Genomic DNA, 24,642 nt, shown 5'->3' with positions numbered 1-24,642 from the left:
CAGAGGTGGACGCAGTGTGGTGATGAGGGAATGGTCCCGTTTATTAAGATTTTAATTATTATACTGAGTCTCTGGCTTTCCAGCCCTCCAAAAACCCTCGTCGACTTTTCAGTCCTCTCGCTCCTCCTCTGAAAGCAGAGGCACACACATCTTAAACCATTCGTTAACGAGGCTTCATTCGCAACAGGTGTGCGACAAAGCCTCGCTCCCACACCCTGGCCACGGTCCTGTAGCACCCTCTACAGGCCGAACGCTGCATGTCCCCCCACGTACCCCCACCGCCCGACACAGGCCGGGGATACGACGGCCGACAGCCTACTCCCCCCCCCCCCCCTGCACGGGAGAGGAAGTCTGCCACGACCATCTGCACCCCCGGTCTGTGCACGACAAGTTGAAGGGCTGCAACGCGAGATACCACTGGGTGATCCTCGCGTTCACATCCTTCATGCGGTGGAGCATGGTCGGAATAGAGGGTGAAAGCGCGACCCAGCAGGAAGTAGCGGAGGGCGCCGACCGCCCACTTGATGGCTAGGCACTCCTTCTCCACCGTGCTGTACCGGCCCTCCCTCTCCGACAGTTTGCGGCTCAGGTACAGCACCGGCCGGTCAGCCCCCTCCACCTGCTGGGTCAGCACTGCTCCCAGGCCGTCGTGTCTGTCTGTAGGGAGAAAGGGAGGTTAAAATCAGGCGCATACAGGACCGTTTCTCCACAAAGAGCATCCTTAAGGGCCTCGAACGACCCCTGGCACTGGCCCGACCATTGGACCGGATCCGGGGCACCCTTCCGGGTGAGGTCCGTCAAGGGACTGGCCAGCTCTGAAAACCCCGGCACGAACTGCCGGTAATAGCCAGCCAGCCCCAGGAAGGCCCTCACCTCCTTCTTAGTCTTGGGCCGTGGAGAGGCAGCAGTCTTTTCCACCTGCGGCCGCACCTCCCCTCGACCCAAGTGGTACCCCAGATACCGGATCTCCCTCCGCCCGATCACGCACTTTTTCGGGTTGGCCGTCAGCCCCGTCTGTCTCAGGGACCGCAGAACAGCAGCCACATGCTGCGCCCAGGTGTCACTGTGAATGACAATGTCATCCAGGTAAGCAGCAGCATAGGCAGAGTGCGGCCGCAGAATGCGGTCCATGAGGCGCTGGAAAGTGGCTGGGGCCCGAACAACCCGAAAGGGAGCACCGTGAACTGATATAACCCGAGCGGAGTGGAGAATGCAGTCTTCTCCCGGGATACCGGCGAGAGGGGAATCTGCCAGTATCCCTTCGTGCAATCCAATGTCGTAAAAAATTTGGCCGTGCCAAGCCTGTCCAAGAGCTCGTCAACCCGGGGCATCGGGTAGGCACCGCATTAACCCTTCTATAATCCACACAGAACCGTATAGACCCATCCGGCTTGTTGACAAGCACGATGGGGCTACACCAGTCACGGCGGGACTCCTCGACCACACCCAGCTCCAGCATGGCTTCCAATTTCTTGCACACAATGTCTTGTTTGTGTACCGGCAACCTATAGGGACGTGTGCACACCGTTAAACCCGGCTGCGTTTCTATATGGTGGTCGATAAGCGTAGTCCGACCGGGCAGGGGAGAGAACACGTCAGCGAACCTAGCTTGCAAATCTGCAACGTCCGTGGCCTGGCTAGCAGAGAGATGGTTATCAAGACCGACCGGAGTGCTAACTTTTGATTTTGGGACTTCATCTCTCTCTGGAATTATTGTAGCCAGAGCAACAGTGACCACGTCGTTCCATTTTTTAAGGAGATTTACGTGATACACCTGCAAGCTATCCCCCCGGTCCAAGCGTACTACCTCATAATCCACGTCCCCCATGCGACGTGTGACCACAAACGGCCCATGCCACTTCGCGAGTAATTTCCTGCTGGAGGTGGGTAACAGTACGAGCACCTTGTCTCCCGGTAAAAATTCTCGCAGGTTAGATCCCCTGTTGTATAGGCGCTTTTGACCCTCCTGGGCTTGCTGCAAATGCTCGCGTGAGATAACCCCTAGGGCGTGGAGCTTTGTGCGCAAGTCCAGGACGTACTGAATCTCATTTTTACTGTCGCTAGACCCTTCCTCCCAATTTTCTTAAAGAAGGTCTAGGACACCCCAGGGCTTACGCCCGTAGAGTAATTCAAACGGGGAAAACCCGGTGGAAGCTTGGGGAACTTCCCGTACCGCAAACAGCAGGGGATCTAGCCATTTATGCCAATTCCGACTACCATCAATCACTATCACTTGGTCATAGGCCGATCGTAGGGTCTCGTCACGAGACTGCTCGAGGGGGAAGTCACCTAGCAGCGGATAGTTCGGCGGGGAAATCTCGGGTTGAGACCCCCCCGCCGGCTCCAGCTCCTCGGCAGTGTCGCGAGGCGCCGCCTCAGCACAGAGCACATTACACGCCTCACACCTCCCTCTCTGTCATGCACGCACCCCGGTAGCCCGCTTTACCGCTTGAGGAAACCCCTCCCAATCTACACCCAGAACAAGGGGATGCGTGAGGCCGCTTGTACACTATGCTTTTTTCCCTTATAATGAATTTCGATAGCGACCACAGGGTATTCGTGAATGTCCCCATGCACACACTTCACCAAAACCCTCGATGCCTTTAACAATGCCCCCGGTCGAACCAGGCGCTCCTGGATCATGGACTGCATGCAGCCCGAATCCAAGAACGCCTGGTGCGTATCTTGTTGTATCCTTACCGGAACACAATATGCCTCTCCTGGTCCGGGGGGAGGGCCCGGTATGTTGCCGATGCGGACAACCTGCCCCACCTCCATCACTGGGCAATTCGCCTGAACATGGCCCGGCCGTCCACATTGCCAACACACCCCCCCATGCCGCTCGGGGTGCTTCCTGTGGGGCCAGGGCTGGTTCTCGACATGCCTGCCCCTGCCATCTTGTCTTCGGGGCGGGCGCCGGCCTCTCCTCCTCCAGCACCACGGCTCCTTCCGGGTGCCGGCCGTCGAGGCTCCTGCGGCGGGAGGGAGAGATGGTCCTCCACCAAGGTAACGGCGGCCGCGAGATCCTGGAGCAGGTGGTACTGGACCCAGGCGGCGGTCCGGGCCGGGAGCCCCGTGAGGAACAGCTCCATCACCACCCGGTCCCCGACCTCCTCCGCTGAGCTGTTCCCTGGGTCCAGCCACCGCCACGCGCTGTCCCGCAGCCGCTGGGTGTAGGCAAAGGGCCGGCTCCCCTCCTCCATCGTCAGGGCCCGGAACCGGCGACGGTGTTCCTCCGGGGTGAGGCCCAGGCGATCTCGAATCGCCCGGGCTAGGGAGGGATAATCCCGCTGGGCGGCCGTTGGCAAGCTGTGGGCAGTGAGCTGCGCCTCGCCTGACAGGAGGGGCAGCAGATGGTACGCCCACTCGCCGTCCGGCCACCCCGAGATCCTCGCCGTCCCCTCAAACACCGGCAGGAACGCCTCCGGGTCATCCAGGTCCAGCATCTTCTGGAGGTGTACCTTGGGGGGACCTTGTGTCGACCCGGGCGCCGGTCCCGCTCTGATGGCCCCGACGAGCTCCCGGAGGAGGGCACGGTCCTCAGCCCTCGCCATCGCGGACTGCTGCTCCTGCTGGAGGTGGGCCTGCTGCTCCAGTATGAGGGCCATTCCTCCGATGGCCGCGCTTAACGCCTCCATTTCCCACCGTCTATCTGTGTCCCTCGTTGGGCGCCACTGTAACGAGATCCTTTTGTACACAGAGGCGGACGCAGTGTGGTGATGAGGGAATGGTCCCGTTTATTAAGATTTTAATTATTATACTGAGTCTCTGGCTTTCCAGCCCTCCAAAAACCCTCGTCGACTTTTCAGTCCTCTCGCTCCTCCTCTGAAAGCAGAGGCACACACATCTTAAACCATTCGTTAACGAGGCTTTATTCGCAACAGGTGTGCGACAAAGCCTCGCTCCCGCACCCTGGCCACGGTCCTGTAGCACCCTCTACAGGCCGAACGCTGCATGTCCCCCCACACCATCTCTTCAGGCTACATCTTAACTGTCCCTCCTAAAGACCTCTTCATCCCCACTACCCCCCTGTACAAGTTTCTCTCCTGTAAAAAAAAAAGTTATTCTTCGTTCTTCTAGCATTGTGACTTCCAATAGCCCCTGGTCCTACCATAGATTACTTTTTCTTATGATGACTGATGGATAGATGATTCACTTACTTAAACAAATGTATTTGTTGTAAATCATTTTGGATAAAGTATCTTTTTATACATAGTCCCCCTGTTTCAGGGCACCAAAAGTATTGGAAAATTGGCTTGACAGGCGTGTTCGGTCACATCATTTGTGTAGACATAAGAGAGCTGTCAATGTTTACTATTGATTCTAGGCTTTGCGTTTGCCTTTGGAGTTGCTATTGGTGTCTGTCAACATGAGGACCAAAGAGACATCAATGAAAGTCAAGGAAGCCATTATGAGGCTGAAATATCTGAAAAAATCGAGCAGAAACAACGCCAAGTTTTCACACAGCTGAGAATCTCTAACTTAACCTCATAGTACTTACTTGTTTGATTTAAAATCCAAACTTTTGAGTGTAGAGACAAAAGACGAAATAATGCCTCACTGTCCCATTACTTACACTGTAAATCAGTTTTTCTATTGTGCGAATGATACAGTACTTGTGGTATTCCATGTGCAGTTTTTAATATGTGTTAATTAGTTTGCTTAATCATGGGTGTAAAAAATTTAACTCTTTGGCATAAATTCGACTCGTCGTGTTTGGAGGGAGAGAAATGCTGAATGCTACAATCCCAAGAACACCATCCCCACCGTCAAACACGGAGGTGGAAACATTATGCTTTGGTGTTGTTTCTCTGCTAAGGGTACAGGACGACTTCACTGCATTTCTTTTGAGTGTAGAGCCAAAAAGAAGAAAAAATGCTTCAAAAATACCTCATGCAGGGCACTGTATCTCTCTTTCCCCCTCTGTCCTCTCTCTCTCTTTCCAACAGTGGGAGAAGCTTCAGATGACATCGAGTGAGAGGAGGAAGATCATGTGTTCGGTCACATTCCACGTCATCGCCATCACCTGTGTGGTGTGGTCTCTCTACGTGCTCATCGACAGGACGGCAGAGGAGATCAAACAAGGTCAGCACAGCAGAGGAAATGCCATAAAACACCACTTGACCAACACAACCCTCAGTACTCTACACAACACAGCGACCCTCCCAGTAGGTCTAATTGAACTGCGCTATTCTTGCTTTTACATTACAAATAATAGTACAGGGCTTAGATGATGTGTACTTATTCTAAAATCACTACTAATCTTCCGCCGGAGACTGAAGACCCATCTCTTCAGGCTACATCTTAACGGTCCCTCCTAAAGACCTCTTCACCCCCACTACCCCCCTGTACAAGTTTCTCTCCTATTAATAAAAAAAAAAAAAAAAAAAATATTCCTTCTTCCAGCATTGTGACTGCCTATTGTTGTAAGTCGCTTTGGATAAAGGCGTCTGCTAAATGCCATAAATGTAAAATGTAAATGATGGTCCTATATCCATGCATTCACTGCCATTCCCTCTATACCCACTATTGTCACAAAGTGGGGTACGTGGATCGATCTAGGGGGTACGCAAAATAAATCTGTGATTTACCTTCCCAAACAGTCCTGTTGAATAGCCGACTGCAGTCTCAGTACCAAAAATAAATGCATGCACCCTATCCAACAGAATAATATTATCACAATGTCTAATATGTAAGGGATAATGTTAATAGAATATCAATTAGGCTACAAAATAACCGACAGTGTGAATCGCGCAGGGTCGTTAAATTTAGCTGGAACGCATTTCTCGAATGTTGCCTGAACATAATCCCGCCTACACAATCCATTAATTATGTTAAATAAGAAAACGAAAATGAGAAAAATCGAAAAGTGATAAATACTAACTGGACAATCTGATCACCACTGGTTTAATTTTTAAATGACAATTATTTTGGCGATTGAGTGCATGTAGGCGCATGGGAAGGCATCTTGAGTGAGGGGTGCTGCCATGCAAAAGCCACAATTGTAACCTTGAATCGACGACATTTAAGTTGCTCTTTTCATTATATTTGCCCCATCGAATCATTGATTAGATGTATTGTGATGGAAGTATTCTGTCGCTTCGTCTCATGCACTCTCATTGTCGTTTCTTTCTTTCTCTCTCTCTCTCTGTCTCTCACTCACACACACACACACACACACACATACGGTGATGCCCTCGGTAACAAATAATGTATGGACTTTAACTGCTGTAGCTAAATGTAAGAATATAAATAAATATTCAATTTTTTATATTCTTAAATTTAGCGCGAATATCTTCCTGTGCCTATGAGTGCATGAGAGCAGACACCTCTTGACCAATCATAACAGTGTTTATGCTCTCGCGCCAAGGAATACAAAATTGCCGTTATACATGCTCTTAATCACTGACATGTAAGCTTGTTTTACACCGGTAATTTGTGAAAAAAAAAAAATGGATAAATGGCTAAAAAAAGTTCAGCCCACACCCAGAGTGGCAACAGAAAATTGTACTGGTACTACAAATGAAGCCCCTGCTGTTGGGACCAGCTGCTCAGGTCATACAGGTATGACCACCAGTTCTGATGCTAGCTGTAGCTCTACTGGTGCTGCTAGCCAAGCTACCACCAATATGGACAGTGATGACGAAGCAGCCCAAGAGCCACAGACCCCTGCCCCAGGAAAACACCAAATTGACAGGGAGGTTGGAGTCTCAAAGAGACGCAAATATAACAAAGACTATATAACTATGGAGTTCACTTACACTGTGAGTAAGGACTTCCCTCAGCCTCAGTGTGTCATATGTGCCCAGGTTCTGTCTAATAATGGTTTGAAACCTTCTCTCTTACGCAGACATTGAGAAACGAAACATGACCATTTGAAAAACAAGCCACAGGAGTTTTTTGAGCGCCAATTGAGACAACTTTCAAACACCAAAAAATGTCTAACAGTGACAGATACTATTAATAAGGCAGGTCTAGAAGCGTCTTACATGGTCAGTGTGGGGGGACATGCAGCGTTCGGCCTGTAGAGGGAGCTACAGGACCGTGGCCAGGGTGACGTCAGCGAGGCTCCGTTGCACACCTGTTGCAAATGAAGCCTCGTTGACTAGATGGTTTAAGATGTGTGTGCCTCTGCGTTCGAGAAAAAGGAGGGCGACTGGAAAGTCGCTGAGTGTTTTTTATTACGAACTTGATAAATAAACGGGACATTCCCTCACCAGTACGCTGCGTCTGCCTCTGTGTATCACGGACATTGTTACATTGGCGCCCAACCTGGGACACAGATGGAGGCGTTAAGCACGGCCATCGGAAAGATGGCCCTCATATTGGAACAGCAGGCCCACCTCCAGCACGAGCAGCAGTCCGCGATGGGAGAGATGGCGACGGCGAGGGCTGAGGACCGTGCCCTCCTCCAGGAGCTCGTCGGGGCCATCAAAGCGGGACCGACGCCCGGGTCGCCACAAGGTCCCCCCAAGGTACACCTCCAGAAGATGGGGGACCTGGACGACCCGGAGGCGTTCCTGGCGGTGTTCGAGGGGATGGCGAGGATCTCGGGGTGGCCGGATGGCGAGTGGGCGTACCACCTGCTGCCCCTCCTGTCGGGCAAGGCGCAGCTCGCTGCCCACAGTCTGCCAACGGCCGCCCAGCGGGACTATCCCTCCCTCGCCCGGGCGATTCGGGACCGCCTGGGCCTCACCCCGGAGGAACACCGTCGCCGGTTCCGGGCCCTGACGATGGAGGAGGGGAGCCGGCCCTTTGCCTACGGGACAGCGCGCGGCGGTGGCTGGACCCAGAGAACAGCTCGGCGGAGGAGGTCGGGGACCGGGTGGTGTTGGAGCACTTCCTCACGGGGCTCCCAGCCCGGACCGCCGCCTGGGTCCAGTACCACCGGCCCCAGGATCTCGCGGCTGCCATTACCTTGGCGGAGGACCATCTCTCCCTCCCACCGCAGGAGCCCCGGCGACCAACCCCGGAAGGTGCCGTGCTGCCGGAGGAGGAGAGGCCCAGTGAGGGAGGTGGGGCAGGTCGTCCGCATCGGCGACATCCCGTTCCTCCCGGACCAGGAGCGGCGTATCGTGTTCCGGTAAGGATACAACATGATACGCACCAGGCGTTCTTGGATTCGGGCTGCATGCAGTCCATGATCCAGGAGCGCCTGGTTCGACCGGGGGCATTGTTAAAGGCATCGAGGGTGTTGGTGAAGTGTGTGCATGGGGACATTCACGAATATCCTGTGGTCGCGATCGAAATTCATTTTGAAGGGAAAAAGCATAGTGTACAGGCGGCGGTTAGCCCGCGCCTCACGCATCCCCTTATTCTGGGTGTAGATTGGGAGGGGTTTCCTCAAGCGGTAAAGCGGGCTACCGGGGTGCGTGCACGACAGAGAGGGAGGTGTGAGGCGTGTAATGTGCTCTGTGCTGAGGCGGCGCCTCGCGACACTGCCGAGGAGCCGGAGCCGGCGGGGGGGTCTCAACCCGAGATTCCCCCGCCGAACTATCCGCTGCTAGGTGACTTCCCCCTCGAGCAGTCTCGTGACGAGACCCTACGATCGGCCTATGACCAAGTGATAGCGATTGATGGTACTTTGGTACGGCCAGACGCAGTACGCGCCCACCCCTATTTCGCGATTATCAGCGACAGGTTGTACCGAGTAAGTCGTGACTCACATAGTCAGGAGGAAGTAACCCAGTAGTTGGTTCCCCGTAGCCGCCGGGAAATGGTCTTCCAGGCGGCTCATTTCAACCCCATGGCGGGCCATTTAGGGTATGATAAGACACTAAACCGTATAATGGCTCGATTTTATTGGCCGGGAATTCGGGCAGAGGTGCGTAGGTGGTGCGCTTCTTGTCGCGAATGTCAGTTGGTAAATCCCCCAGCCATTCCACGGGCCCCCTTGCGGCCCTAACCATTGGTCGAGAACCCATTCGACCGCATAGCCATGTATATTATCGGGCCATTTGATCGGTGTACACAGGGATATCGATTTGTGTTGGTCTTGATAGATTACGCAACCCGATACCCCGAGGCAATACCGCTGTGCAATATCTCTGCCAGGAGTGTAGCGCAGGCATTGTTTCAAGTAATCTCCCGCGTGAGAATCCCGAAAGAGATTCTCACCGATCAGGGCACTAATTTTATGTCACGCACCCTCAAAGAACTGTATGGCTTGTTGAACATCAAGGCGGTTCGAACCAGTGTCTACCACCCGGCCACTGATGGCCTTTGTGAGAGGTTCAATCGGACCTTGAAGTCAATGATCCGGAAGTTTGTACACGAGGATAGTCGGAATTGGCATAAATGGCTAGATCCCCTGTTGTTTGCGGTACGGGAAGTCCCCCAAGCTTCCACCGGGTTTTCCCCGTTTGAATTACTCTACGGGCGTAAGCCCCGGGGTGTCCTAGACCTTCTTAAAGAAAATTGGGAGGAAGGGTCTAGCGACAGTAAGAATGAGATTCAATACGTCCTGGACTTGCGCACAAAGCTCCACGCCCTAGGGGTTATCTCACGCGAGCATTTGCTGCAAGCCCAGGAGCGTCAAAAGCGACTGTACGACAGGGGAACTACCCTACGAGAATTTACACCGGGAGATAAGGTGCTCATACTGTTACCCACCTCCAGCACGAAATTACTAGCGAAGTGGCATGGGCCATTTGTGGTCACACGTCGCATGGGGGACGTGGATTACGAGGTAGTACGCTCGGACCGGGGGGATAGCTTGCAGGTGTATCACGTAAATCTCCTAAAAAAATGGAACGACGTGGTCACTGTTGCTCTGGCTACAATAATTCCAGAGAGAGATGAGTTCGGTCCGGAAGTCCCAAAATCAAAAGTTAGCACTCCGGTCGGTATTGATCACCATCTCTCTGCTAGCCAGGCCACGGACGTTGCAGATTTGCAAGCTAAGTTTGCGGACGTGTTCTCTCCCCTGCCCGGTCGGACTACGCTTATCGACCACCACACAGAAACGCAGCCGGGGTTAACGGTGCGCACGCGTCCCTATAGGTTGCCGGTACACAAACGAGACATTGTGAGCAGGGAATTGGAAGCCATGCTGGAGCTACTACTTCGCATACAAGCCAGTGAATTCTATGCATTACAGTTGGACCTGGCTCAGCGGGCCTGGCTCAGCTATTGGTATACGTCAGGTATATTCATGGGGGGTCTATTCAAGAAGACATCCTCTTCTGCAAACCGCTGGAAACCAGGACAACCGGGCAGGACATTTTTGGACTACTAAACAGCTAGATCACATGGACTTACGTGGACCAAATGTGTTGGAATCTGTACAGATGGTGCAAAAGCCATGACGGGGAGACACAGCAGAGTAGTCACTCAAGTGCAAGCAGTTGCCCCCGATGCCACTTGGGTACACTGCAGCATCCACAGAGAAGCGATTGCTGCCAAAGGAATGCCTGACAGCCTGACTGAAGTATTGAATAATACGGTGAAAATGGTGAACTTTGTTAAAGCAAGGCCCCTGAACTCACGCCTTTTTTCCGCCTTATGCAACAAAATGGGCAGCGATCATTTAACGCTGTTACTCCATACTGAAGTGCGGTGGCTATCAAGGGAGAAAGTTTTGGCACGGTTTTTTTAATTGAAAGAAGAGCTTAAAATGTTCTTCATTGACCACCCTTTTCATTTGTCGGACAAGTTGCATGACGATGAGTGGCTCACAAGGTTGGCCTGTTTGGGGGATATTTTTACTCGTCTGAATGAACTGAATCTCAGACTGCAGGGCCTCTCAGCGACGGTATTCAATGTGCGGGACAAAATTGAGGCCATGATTAAAAAGCTGGAACTCTGGTCTGACTGTGTCAACAAGAACGACACTCAACTGTTCCCATCATTGCACGATTTTGTGTGTGCAAACGAACTCAGACTGGGGACAGTGTCAAATGTGACATGCACAATTACGCAGGTACTTCCCCGAAACAGACGACAGAGATAACTGGATTTGTTATCCCTTTTCTTCCAACAACTCATGCCACCTACCTATGTCTGAGCGAGAGAGCCTCATTGAGATATCCACCAACGGGGCAATGAAAATTGAGTTCAGTCAGAAGGCACTGCCAGATTTCTGGATTGCCTTGCGTGCAGAGCATCCTCAATTGGCAAATCGCGCCATTAAGACTTTGATGCCCTGGGTTCTCAGCTCTCACCAGCATGAAGACAAAGTACAGGCACAGACTGTGTGTGGAAAACGATCTAAGACTGAAACTGTCTCCAATACAACCCCACATTGCAGCGTGATGTGAGGTCATTCAAGCACATCCCTCACATTTAATCTGTGGTGAGGTGAGGCATTATGTGTTCAAGTTCAAGTTTATTTTGCCCAATGTACAAAATGCTCTGCTGCCAACTCCTTTTCTAACTGTGCAATGTGTGTGTATGTAGTGGGTAAAGTAATAGTACTATGTACAGTAAAGTGGATGTGTCTCTGGATATTTAGGATATTTACAGAATTATCGATACCGGTATACAGGTTGTATTACATGTGTGTTCATTTTTACAGATTTTACAGTGTTGTAGTCCACTATAGTTCATATAGCCCAGTTCAAATTGGCAGGTACAGTACAGTTTAAACTATATGTTAAGCTGGAACGTCGGTGGAACCAAAAGACGGCGCTCAGAGGTTGGATTAGCCCGAAGGCGTATTTAATAATAATAATAAGGGAAAGGGGTAGGGGAGAGTAATCCAATAGAGTGGTCGTGGGTCGGTCCAGGGTTCGGCAGGCAGGCGGGTAGTCAGACGAGCAGGGTTCGGCAGGCAGGCGGGTTGTCAGACGAGCAGGGGGTCGGCAGGCAGGGAGATCAGAGACAGGGAATGGGGCTCGGTCCGTGGAAGGGGTCGGCGAGGAGGGAACACCAGGGAGGACGAGGAATCTGAGGGGGACACAATGACACACGAAGAAAACACAAACAAACACTGGGGACTCGGAGGAGAATAGTCTGGGCTGGAACGTTGGTGAAGCTCGAAGGGTTACCGTGGGACACAGTACGATCTGGCACTGGAGAGAAGATCAGGCAGGGTTCTTATAGGCGGGTGATTGGCGATGGGTAGCAGGTGCGCTGATGGGCGATAGGGAACAGGTGCGCTGTCGACTGGGAAGACACTCCAGTGATGACCGCCGCAGCCTCGAGGTGGTGCCAGAGGGTTGGTTGGGAGGGGGAACCGTAACACTATAGTCCATAACAAACTATAGTCCAGTTTGTTACTGACCAGTTTTGTTGACCTTGCTATGTGTTATGTTGTGCGTGAGTTTAGGTGCTGATCACCTGTTTGAAATCCAAATAAAAAGCAGGAATTATTGGTTATTCTGTCTCATATATTTATAATTTATGTATATTATATATATATATATATGTGTGTTTACTTTTTGTTTATGCAGCAGAATTACAAACAAAAAACATTGTAGTGAGCTGTCTGTGGTGCTGGGGGTACTCAGTAGGATGTAGAGTGTCTCAGGGGGTACATGACTGTTAAAAGTTTGGGGACCACTGCTCTATACAATATTTCCCGACGTATCTCCTCAGAATAAGTATTTGTTGTTTGTGTGTGTGTGTATGCGCATATTTGTTTTATACTATTCCTTTGCCTCACTCTAAAATACAGTAGTAACATCTTATACCCAGTCATGTACATAGTACATATCCACTTTGATATCTGTATATCAATCACTCTCTTCTGGTGTTTTTTGGGGCTGATGGGGCACCATGATGGCAGAGCAGACTGACTGATATTAGCCAAATAGGATGATTCAGACATTGCTAAGAATTGCTAAGGGGCTTTGGTTCCTCATCAGTCTTTGTCCTCTGCAAAGTCACACATGAAAATCTTTGATTTTCCATGTAAAGTATGTCCTGCAATGTTTGAATATCTACTTACATAGAGATCTAATACAGAAAAGGACCTATGCATATCTTATATTGCAGCTTACAGTCTACCTATCTTTACTCTATTTTATTTGTGTGAAACAATAAGAATCATCAGTGCATGTTGAATTACGTTATAAACTAGACTAAACTCAACTTTTTCTCTCTCTATACATGATACTTACACTTTCTTCACCCATGCAGCCGGAAGAATCCCAGGTAAACTTTGACTTTTCAAACTTTGACCTTAATGTCATGTACTGTGAGACCAGGAGCTTTTTGTATCCAGTTGTGTTCCGACATGATTCTCTCTCTCCTCCCCTACTCAGCCTGGTAGAAACTGATCTGACTATTTCATCCACCATCTCTCACTGTTCATTATGGCCTTAGCGTGGCCTAGGCCTTATATGTGCACTATTCTCTGTTTGATATGCAGCGCATATAGGATCTGCACTAACTGTTCCCCTCAACATGCAGTCATGCACATACAGATAGGATTGGCTGAATATCTAAATGTGGCAAAAAAATTAGAGGAGTATAATCGGCCTTTTAGTCACACCTGTTCACCTGTTGTAACAGGCTCTGATATAGCCCCGGAACATAGAGCACAAGTGCACACATGCACGCACGCACACACACATACATGTTTCTTCTTTTGGCTCTACACTCCAAAAGTTTAAATTTTAAATCAAGCAATTACTATTAGGTTAAAGTAGAGATTCGTAAGCTTTTATTTGATGGTATGTGTGTATGTCACAGTATGGGGTGAACACCCAATAACTCCACCCAACACAGGGTTTACAATTCTCCAGCACACATGACCAGAACAGGACATGTATATAAAAGGTAGACTTTATTACAAATTCATAAGGATACATGAATTGAACCCCCTGCAAGACCACCCCCAGCGCTGCTACTACTCCTTCCCTTGGCTACCAGTGTGGGCAATGCAGAGCCCCCTACAGGTGGGTTAACCCTCCCCCCTCTTCCCGGAAAGTCCACTACAAATCATGCATGGCTGACTCCTAAAGCACAACACACAGTGGGATTACTATTATGGCACTCTGGTGCTACTGGTATGGCACTGCAAACGGAGGAGAAGACTCCACTCAAGAAAACAATAGGACACTGCACTGCACACGGGTGATACACTCCCACTAGGACCCACCCTTGGCGCTGCCCTACACTGCCCACCCCTCTAAAGGGACTCACAAAGCTGCTGGGATAGGTGAGGTATTGGGGGAAGGACACACAGGACAAGCATAGAAGAAAGAGAGTGGGGATAGGTTCTCGCTTTCCATCGCTGCCCCCCCACAGTAATGAAAATAAAAACAGAAGTCTCTGGTTGCCTGGACACAGGACCTGCGCAGCCCCTCCTGGAACGCAGCCCGGTGACGTCGTCGATGGCTCCACCTCCGATGGCGCCCTGAAGAGAGTCGTCTCTAGTCGTCAGCCCCCTCGATCAGTTCAGGTCAGCACAGCTTCACCACCTCACCAGTAGCGCAGCTCACTTCCTCGGTATAGTCGCTCGTCCCATAGTCGAATGCAGCCAGCCAGCACAGACACACACACACAGAGACAGATCACAGACGGATCTTTCGGTAGGAAAACGCTCCTTGCCGAAGCAGTCAGTCAATACACAAAATAGTGGTCAGACAGAGAGGCATTCTCCATCCAACCTTCCTCCCCCTCACCTAAACCACAGGGGTTTAAAAGGATAAGGCAGCCAACCCCATAGCTATCCCGCTAATCAGTTAACCCACTTCAGCTGTGTCTATTAACCATGCCCGCGATTTTCCCATCCTATCACTGTGCCCCATTTCATCCTGTGATATGTACATATTGGTTTCACCATTCAGAAATTACAACACTTGTTATGCATATTTCAGGGTGTTTCTGTGTTCCGTCACATCATTTGTGCAGTCATAAGAGAGCTCTCAATGTCTAGTATTGATTCTAGGCTTTGCGTTTGCCTTTGGAGTCTGCTAAAGTCGGACTAAAGAGACATCAATGAAAGTCAGGGAAGCCATTATGAGGGTGAAATATCAAAACAAATCCATCAGAAACATATCCAAAACCTTAAACCTACCAAAATCAACAGTTTGGAACATCATTAAAAGGAAAGAAAACACTGGTGAGCTCAGAAATAACAAACGGCCTGGTAGGCCAAGGAAGACTTCTACAGTGGATGACTGAAGAATGCTCACCATGATTAAGAAAACCCCCAAAACAACTGTCCCACAGATCAGGAACACTCTCCAGGAGGTAAGTGTGAATGTGTCAGAGACTACCATCCGCAGAAGACTTCACCAACAGAACTACAGAGCTTCACTGCAAGGTGCAAACCAATAGTTAGCCACAAAAACAGGATGGCCAGTGTCGCCAAGGGCGAGATTAGTATGGCCTTTTCCCGGCCTAAACACCATTCCCAACGTTACCCAGTTAAGCACAGCAGGATTGGCCCGAGGTTTGAGAGCAATCTTGGTGAATCACCATGACACTGCTAGAAAGAGAAAAAGCTTAGCAGCTGGGGGCCCAACCTGACGAGGGACACCGCGGCTGCGGATGTTCCTGAAACACATTTTATCTTTGATCTATCCTTCAAATAGGTGCAACTGCATAACTACATATGAATGATAAGTTGATTAAAATAGGTGTAAACTGCATTACTGCTTATAAATGATAAGTTGATTCAAAAGTGTGAAACTGAAATGATAAGTTGATTCAAATGTGTGAAACTGATTAATGATAAGTTGATTCAAAAGAGTGTAACTGATTAATGATAAGTTGAGTCAAATATATATAATTGGTTAATGATAAATGAGTTCAAATATGTGCAAAAGGCAAAACTGAATAAGAGAAATTATAAGGGTAGTGACTCCGGGTCAACATATCTGGTTGGACCTAGTGGTGATAACGGTTTAACTGTAGGCAACCAAATGCACTAATGTTTGACTGTATAATTCTTACTCAGAAATGATTACTGAAGTAGGCCACCATACTAATGTTTGACTGTATAATTCTTACTCAGGGATGATTACTGAAGTAGGCTAATCATGTGTGCTAATGTTAATTGTATACCATATGTACTAAATGTTAACTTTGAGAAATGCCTAGATTAGTATGGCACAAAAATAGTTAAAATTAATAGAGTAGGATTGCAGAAGTCCACAATAAAAAGTGTCCTTGAGTCCATGTTTGAGCAGGAGAGTCAGAAGTATGTCTAGTAGACATAACAACAGGTGCCCTTATGCCCATGACTAAGCATGGGTGCGAACTCAGGGTGATGTAATGAACTAGATCGAATTCTATGCTTGACTGAGAACTAGATCGAATTCTATGCCTGACAAAATGAACTAGATAAGAAAGGGTGGGGGTAAAGGAAAGCCCCATTGCAAATTATAAAAAGAGCTCCCTGGAGCAGTACAACGGTCATTCGCGGCTGCAGAGCGTAACACCTGGAGGCCCGGAGCAGGACTGAGTGTGTTGAAGACTACCCCGAAGTGGAAACTGGAGCCTCCATACTCTAGCAGATTCTCCTTGTCCGGAGCTCACACTCTGATTGAATTCTGACTGTCGGCCTCGCCACACTAGTACAACGGAGGACCTTGGCGGACCTTTGTTTGTACAACAACAGATATGGCGGAAAGAGGAACCGGCTACGCTCGGGCCAAGTGAAACTGGGACTTCTCTAAATTTCACAGGCAGAGTAGGGACAGACTGACTTTTCTAATTTTTATCATTTTTGAATACTAGCATTTTACCATTTAATCACTCTAATTTATTAATAATTCTAATTTACCATTTAATCACGCCTGTAATGCTGCAATGTTTTAAGCCATCATTAAAGAATTTAACCTGCATTTAAAGGAACAGTTTTCTCAATTTTAATTCTTTTTTTTTTTTTATTATTATTATTATTATTTATTTTTTTATATTTTTAGTCATTCCATCCCTCATAAGCCCTTTTACCTCCTCCTGGTAACATAAAATATTATAGACTACTGTGCATAATACATCTTAGGATCTGAAGGGTTATATCTGGCCCCTTATTACCTCCTTTGGGTAAATTATCCTTACCGATAAACCCTTTATCCGCAACCACACCAACTGGCACTCATATCAGATTAGAGCGGTCGTTAACCATAGAGACTACCCACTTCCGTGTACAGTTTTTAGGATTGGGGTGATTTTTCAGTGCAGCTGAGGTGGGTAGAGGAAGATATGGGAGGAACTATGGGATGTAGACCGTTAACAGCGGAGTGAATCTAATCGACACCAACCTACATAGGACCAGTCAGCATCTGACAGGGTAAGACCCCTCAGGCTGAGGATCCATAACCTGTTTTCAGAGGGTTGGTCGGGGGTTCTGTACAGAGCCTAAATTCCCGGGAGACACCAGCCTACGGTTTGCTAAAAAGTACTTAAAAGAGCCTGCAGAGTTCTGCAAAAAGGTCTTGTGGACAGATGAGACAAAGATGAACATGTGTGGAGTAAAAAAAGGAAGTTCCCAATATGGGCATGTACACTCACCGGCCACTTTATTAGGTACATCTTGCTAGTACTGGGTTGGACCCCCTTTTGTAGCCCATGTGTTGTGCATTCAGAGATGGTCTTCTGCATACCTTGGTTGTAACGAGTGGTTATTTGAGTTGCTGTTGCCTTTCTATCATCTCGAACCAGTCTGGCCATTCTCCTCTGACCTCTGGCATCAACAAGGCATTTTTGCCCAGAGAACTGCCGCTCACTGGATATTTTCTCTTTTTCTGACCATTCTCTGTAAACCCTAAAAGATGGTTGTGTGTGAAAATCCCAGTAGATCAGCAGTTTTTGAAATACTCAGACCAGCCTGTCTGGCACCAACAACCATGCCACGTTCAAAGTCACTTAAATCACCTTTCTTCCCCATTCTGATGCTCGGTTTGAACTTCAGTAGGTCGTCTTGACTATGTCTACATGCCTTGAGTTGCTGCCATGTGATTGGCGTTACCGAGCAGTTGAACAGGTGTACCTAATAAAAGAAAAGAGGGACCAAATTTAGTCCCTCTTTTTTAAGGGACCAAAAGTAATTGGACAATTGACTCAAAAGCTGTTTCATGGACATGTGTGGGCTATTCCTTCGTTATTTCTTTATCAATTAAGCAGGTAAAAGTTCTGAGTTGATTCCAAGTGTGGCATTTGTATTTGAAAGCTTTTGCTGTGAACTCACAGCATGCAGTCAAAGGAGCTCTCAATGCAAGTGAAACAGGCCATCCTTAGGCTGCAAAATTAAAAAAAATCCATCAGAGAGATAGGGGCAATATTAGGAGTGGCCAAATTAACAGTTTGGTACATTCCGAGAAAAAAAGAACGCACTGGTGAGCTCAGCAACACAAAAAGACCTGGACGTCCACGGAAGACAACAGTGGTGGATGATCGCAGGATCCTGCACATGGTAAAGAAAAACCCCTTCACAACATTCAACCAAGTGAAGAACACTCTCCAGGCGGTAGGCATGTCATTTCAAGTTTACCATAAAGAGAAGACTTCACGAGAGCAAATGCAGAGGGTTCGCTTATGAATGGTGCAAACCATTCCTCAAGAATAGAAAGGCCAGATTAGACGTTTGCCAAAAAACATCTTAAAAAGCCAGCCCAGTTTTGGGACAGCATTCTTTGGACAGATGAAACTAAGATCAACTTGTGCCAGAATGATGGGAAGAAAAAAGTATGGAGAAGGCTTGGAACGGCTCATGATCCGAATCATACCACATCTTCTGTAAAACACGGTGGAGGCAGTGTGATGGCATGGGCATGCATGGCTTCCAATGGCACTGGGTCACTAGTGTTTATTGATGATGTGACAGAAGACAGAAGCAGCCGGATGAATTCTGAAGTGTTTAGGGGTATACTGTCTGCTCAGATTCAGCCAAATTCAGCAAAGTTGATTGGACAGCGCTTCACAGTACAGATGGACAATGACCCAAAATATACTGCGAAAGCAACCCAGGAGTTTTTTAAGGCAAAGAAGTGGAATATTCTGCAATAGCCGAGTCAATCACCTGATCTCAACCCAATCGAGCATGCATTTCACTTGCTGAAGACAAAACTAAAGGCAGAAAGACCCAGGAACAAACAACAACTGAGGACAGCTGCAGGAAAGGCCTGGCAAAGCATCACAAAGGAGGAAACTCAGCATTTGGTGATGTCCATGGGTTCCAGACTTCAGGCAGTCATTGCCTGCAAAGGATTCTTGACAAAGTATTAAAAATTAACATTTTATTTATGATTATGTTAACTTGTCCAATTACATTTGAGCCCCTGAAAATAGGGGACTGTGTATAAAAATGGTTCCAATTCCTAAGTGTTTCATACAATATTTTTGTTCAACCCCTTGAATTAAAGCTGAAAGTCCGCCCTTCAATTGCATCTTAATTGTTTCATTTCAAATCCATTGTGGTGGCGTACAGAGCCAAAATTATGAAAATTGTGTCACTGTCCAAATATTTCCAGACCTAACTGTATATAGACTTGCAATGGAATTTGACTTTGGAGACCACAGGTCCTAGGCCCCACTTTCCCCTTTCCCTAGCATCTGGTGTTATTTTGTCTCTCTGTGTTGTGTTGAACTGATGTCGTAGAATTTAAATAATGGTATTTTGAAATAACATACCCTTAACCAGAGCTGTTGATTCATTCAGAGACTTTATTCACAGAGAAAGAAGCCGTGTCAGGTTTGCAAAGTTGAACACCTTTCCACTTCCGTTACCTGTCTTTTTATTAACATCACACAAGTCAACGCCCTCCATTCAACAAACTTCTAATTCCTGTCTACATACACCAATAACATTCAAGAACTACATTTCGTCATCCAGGAAGATACTCCTACCTGGCTTGGCGTCGGTCAGTCTACTGAGAGATCAATTGACCTAGGCTGTTTTACAACTGTGTTTATTACTCATCTATCCTGTCCTTAGATCACTCTATCCTGTTTCTGCAGCTTTGATCCATTGTACTTCATTGTGTTCCTACCCTCTAGTTAACCCCCACCTATCTGATCTCACCCCTTCTGACTGCATTCTCCAAATGTTCCAGGACCATCTGTTGTCCTGTGATCTCTTCACTAGGTGTGGGATTGCTAAGGCTAATATTGTCTTTAAATTTACCATACTGATAGGTTGCTACTAGATGAAAGGTGAGGGGCACATAGAATATTGTACAATTCCAACAACAGGGCACTGTATTTCATTAGTGGATGGTTCTCGCAGAGCTCTGTCTGCTCTCTAAAAGCCATTTTAGATGTAAGGGTTACTTGCATAAAACTACAGTGCTTTACTGACTGGACTTGAACATACATGACTGTTTTCCCCTTCTTCACATGTCATTCCACAAGTTTGTCTGTGAATTTACTTTTGAATAGTAACTGTTTCATTTTGGTAAAAAATGTACCTATGTTTTTAAAATAAAAAATGCTTCACTGTCCCATTACTTTCGCAGGGCACTGTCTTTCACATGTGTTTTTCTCTTTCCTCTCTTCTGTTGTCTCCTCCAGGGATCCTGGAATGGCCTTTCTGGGCCAAGCTGGTGGTGGTGGCCATTGGCTTTACAGGGGGACTGGTGTTCATGTATGTGCAGTGTAAGGTGTATATGCAGCTGTGGAGGAGACTCAAGGCCTACAACCGGGTCATATATGTGCAGAACCGCCCAGAGACGTGTAAAAAGCTGGTGTTGGAGAAGCCACCCCTCATGGAGCCCAGTCTGGAGAACAAGGAGGCTCTGGCCCCTGCCCAGTCAGACACAAACTCCTCCCAGTACACAGAGACAGAGGACTACAGTATGGAGGTGCTCCATGTCTGACCAAGTGTGGCCCAGTCTAACCAAGCCCCCCTGAGCCCTGACATAAATCTGACACTGTACCTGATCCTCTGTCCTCCAACCTGACTCTCTGTACACCAGCCTGACTCTCTGTTCACCCCCGTGGCCATTGTTCCCCAACTTCACCCCTCCCCAAAACCAGAGGAGCATCCCCACACCTTTTTCTGGGGGGAAACAACCCAAGAGGCCCCAGACACACACACACACACACACACACACACCCCTCTGGGGAACAGGACTGAGACTAGAGGTTTAAATGTTTCTGTTGTTTGTTTGTTAGTTTTACTTTATGTGAATCATGGGCTAAACCATCATGGGTCAGTGTGAAGTGCCACCAGATCCCTGGAACATTCCAACTACTGCCACAGACTGTTGTCAAACAAGACCTCGCTGTCGCCCATTGCTCACCCACCTCTCTGGGTCTGTCTGTGCTGGTCTGAATCGGATCAGGCCCTGACCATGCATTAAAGCACTTTTTAGTTCCCATCAACCCCCCATTCAAGCTTTTTCTCTTTGAATTTGAATCAAGTCCTTTACATGATACATGGAAGAGAATTATAAAACTAACTTAAAGTCTATAAAATCACCTGTTTTATATTTTGCATTTCTATCCCACCTCACACTCTGATGACAAAAAAGGAAATTGTGAAAAGCAGTGAAGAAAATGGAATCCTGCTGAGATGATCATTCCACTTTTCGAAAAGAATGGAAAAAACACTGAAAGTGGATGCTAAACATGTCCTTGTTATATAAAGCCTGTGATTTTAAGATATTTGGATCGCTGTTTGGTTTGGGTCAATAACCAAATTACAAAATTAGGATAACAGTTTTCCCCACCACATGAACTGTCTGAAGGCTTAGAGAATGTACAACTTTTTAAAACCATTCAAATTGCTAAATCTCCTTGTTAGCATCATAACAAGACCTTTGGAAATACAGTGCCCTGTATAAGTAATGGGACAGTGAAAAATGTTTACTTCCTTTTGTCTCTACACTCCAAAAATAGATTCTCAGCTTTTATTTGATGGTATTTGTGTACATATTGGTTTCACCATTCAGAAATTACTTTTTATGCATAGTTGTCACGCCTGAGGTTGCTGTCTGGTGACTCTGGCGCCCTCCTCTGGCGGTACGGGGCCAGTCGCCTCCCAATCTACCCAGATTCGTTTCACTTGTGTGTTCTGTCCCCTGTTTGCTATATCTAGCCTGTGTGTTCCCCATGTCCTTGTCAGAGATTCTCCCCGTCTGTTTGTGTTTACCCTGTCTGCCAGTGAGTACCTGTGTTATTGGAGCTTGGTTTTCTCCACTTTCATTTTACCCTTTTCTCCCAGTGTTTGTTTGTGCATCCTGCCCCGACCATTCTTAATTAAAGAGATATGTTCTTGTATTTACGTCTTCGTCTGAGTATTTCTCCGCACTTGGGTCCACCGCATCCGCATTGCTAACACAGTCCCCATATTTGAGGGTACCCAAAAGTGATAGGACAGATTTATCAGATGTCCAAATTAAGCACTCATGTTTAGTATTTGGTCGACAATCCTTTGCATGCAATAACTGCCTAAAGTCTGCGACCCATTGACCCCACCAGATGCTGGGTATCTAGATGCTCTGCCAGGCCTGTACTGCAGACTTTTTCAGTTGTTGTTTTTTTTAAGGATGTTTTGCCTTAAGTCTCCTCTTGAGCAAATGAAAAGCATGTTCAATTGGATTTAAATCTGGAGATTGACTTGGCCAGTCAACAACGTTCAACTTTTTGGGTCTGAAAACCTCCCTAGTTGCTATGGCAGTTTGTTTTGGGTCATTGTCCTGCTGTATGATTAACCCTTGTATTGTCTTCACTTTTTGGACCCTTTGGGAGTCTTCGGGTCAAATTGAGGAAATACAGGTGATGAACGACAATAGAAACACGAGAACCAAACTTAGATCGATTTAGGCACTGGATATGAAATACATCTCTCAAAAATGTCTCAAAAATAATTTGAGATGATTTACAATAAATAGAAACACAAAACATGAACGAAATGTACACTGCTTTATTCACTGTCAATGAAATACAGTACACGTCTGAAAAATACATCTCTCAAACAATTCTGAAATAATATTTCATACATGTGAATTAGAAAAATGGTGTGTGTGCATGGGCATGCCTGTCTACACAACACATGATGCACAGAATTTGAGAGTATGTGTACTACAGATGTACTTTTAGCAGTTTCTGCATGTGGTTTGTGTCTTTGAGTCCTTTGAGGGTTCACACACCTCGCTGAGCTTCCTCTTGTTGCCACCAGCTGCAATCTAGAATAATGAAAATACTTTATTAGTTCAGGATTTTTTTCACACCACATCTTCTAATAGTCAATTTCAATTTGACCCACATACACACAGAGACACTCAGAAACATACACACACATGCGCACGCACGCACACACACACACACATACATGCACACATAAACAACAACAACAGGACACTTACTTCAGGCACTGGAGGTTGTGGTTGTGTGGGTCGTGCAGGTGGGACAGCAGGAGCCTCCTCCACCCTCCTCACTATGGCTAGAGAAGCTGGGTTCCTGGGCACATGTTGTCTCCTCTGTATGTGCGGTGTCACCAGTGCTCATAAGCATCAAATTTTTGCCCTTTTTGGGTATGTAGGATACCAGGGCCATGTTGGCCGTAAACACAAAGTGGGAGGAATGGACTGGCCTGTTCTTTACAGTTAGAAGCTGAGGTGGGAGCTCTGTCTTATTTTTTCTGACTGTTCCACCCATTGTCAGCTTTCTTTTGAGAAGTTCCTGTCCCAGGCTGTACGATGTGAAAAAATTATCCCAAGTGATGTTGTGGCCACTGAGGCCCTGTGACATATCCAGTACCACCCGTGTCCCCTGGTGTCTCTCAGGGTCTCCTCCCTCTGGCTTCCCAGAATGTTTTGTAACAACATTGTGCAGGTTCTGTGTGTGTGTGTGTGTGTGTTTGTATGTGTGTGAGTGAGTGTGTGTGTGCATGTTTCTGTGAGTCTGTGTGTCTCTGTGTATATGCGGGTCAAATTGACCCGAACACCCTGTGAAGGACATAAATGTGTAGGGGGGGTGTAGCATGTGCACTCAATGATTTTTTTTTCTTTGACATGCTCTTCACAGTAAATAAGCCAAGGCCATGGAGTTTCAGGTTGAAAAATTGTTTCCTTGTATATTTTTTCTTCAAGTAAAAATTTAAAACGGGTCAATTTGACCCGAACACCACACAAGGGTTAAGTGCCGTCCAATGAGTTTTGAGGCATTTGCTTGTTCTTGGGCTGACAAGATGTTTTTGTACACTTCATAATTTATCCTGCTGCTGCTGTCAGCAGTTGCATCAACAATTAAGACAAGTGAGCCAGTTCCAGTGGAAGCCATACATGCCCAAGCCATAACACCATATTTCATAGATGAGATGGTATGCTGTCGATATTACGCAGTTCCTTTTTTTCTCCACACTTTACTCTTGCCATCACTCTGGTACATGTTAATCTTTGTCTCATCTGTCCACAAGACCTTTTTCCAGAACTTAGGGCTCGTTTAGGTACTTTTTAGCAAACAGTAACCTGGCCAACCTGTTTTTGTGGCTAACTAGTGGTTTACACCTTGCAGTGTAGCGTCTGTAGTTCTGCTGGTGAAGTCTTCTGCAGCTGGTAGACTCTGACACATTCACACCTACATCCTGGAGAGTGTTCATGACCTGTGGGACAGTTGGGGGTTTTCTTAATCATGGTGAGCATTCTTCGGTCATCCACTGGAGTTGGCCTACCAGGCAGTTTGCGATTTTTAGATTAGATTAGATTAGATTCAACTTTATTGTCATTGTGCAGAGTACAAGTACAGAGACAACGAAATGCAGTTAGCGTCTAACCAGAAGTGCAAAATAGCAGAAAGTGCAAT

General features: G+C 47.5%; 1 protein-coding gene across 1 annotated transcript in view; it reads left to right on the top strand.

Annotated features, from left to right (window-relative positions):
• Positions 1-20,711, top strand: part of LOC310824297 (E3 ubiquitin-protein ligase MARCHF8-like) — a gene marked incomplete at both ends in the record, with an annotated part of 208,148 nt that extends 187,437 nt beyond the window's left edge. Inside the window, 3 exons of the mRNA XM_083697179.1 lie at positions 4,950-5,085; positions 13,081-13,095; positions 20,407-20,711. Coding sequence (XP_083553305.1) covers positions 4,950-5,085; positions 13,081-13,095; positions 20,407-20,711 — 456 coding nt within the window. The remainder of the gene's footprint in view (positions 1-4,949; positions 5,086-13,080; positions 13,096-20,406) is intronic.
• Between the last annotated feature and the right edge of the window lie 3,931 nt (positions 20,712-24,642).

Source organism: Argentina silus, assembly GCF_951799395.1.
Source record: "Argentina silus genome assembly, chromosome: Y".
Lineage (NCBI taxonomy): Eukaryota > Metazoa > Chordata > Actinopteri > Argentiniformes > Argentinidae > Argentina > Argentina silus.
Note: the sequence above shows the minus strand (reverse complement) of the source record. Positions and strands in the feature narration are given on the sequence as shown.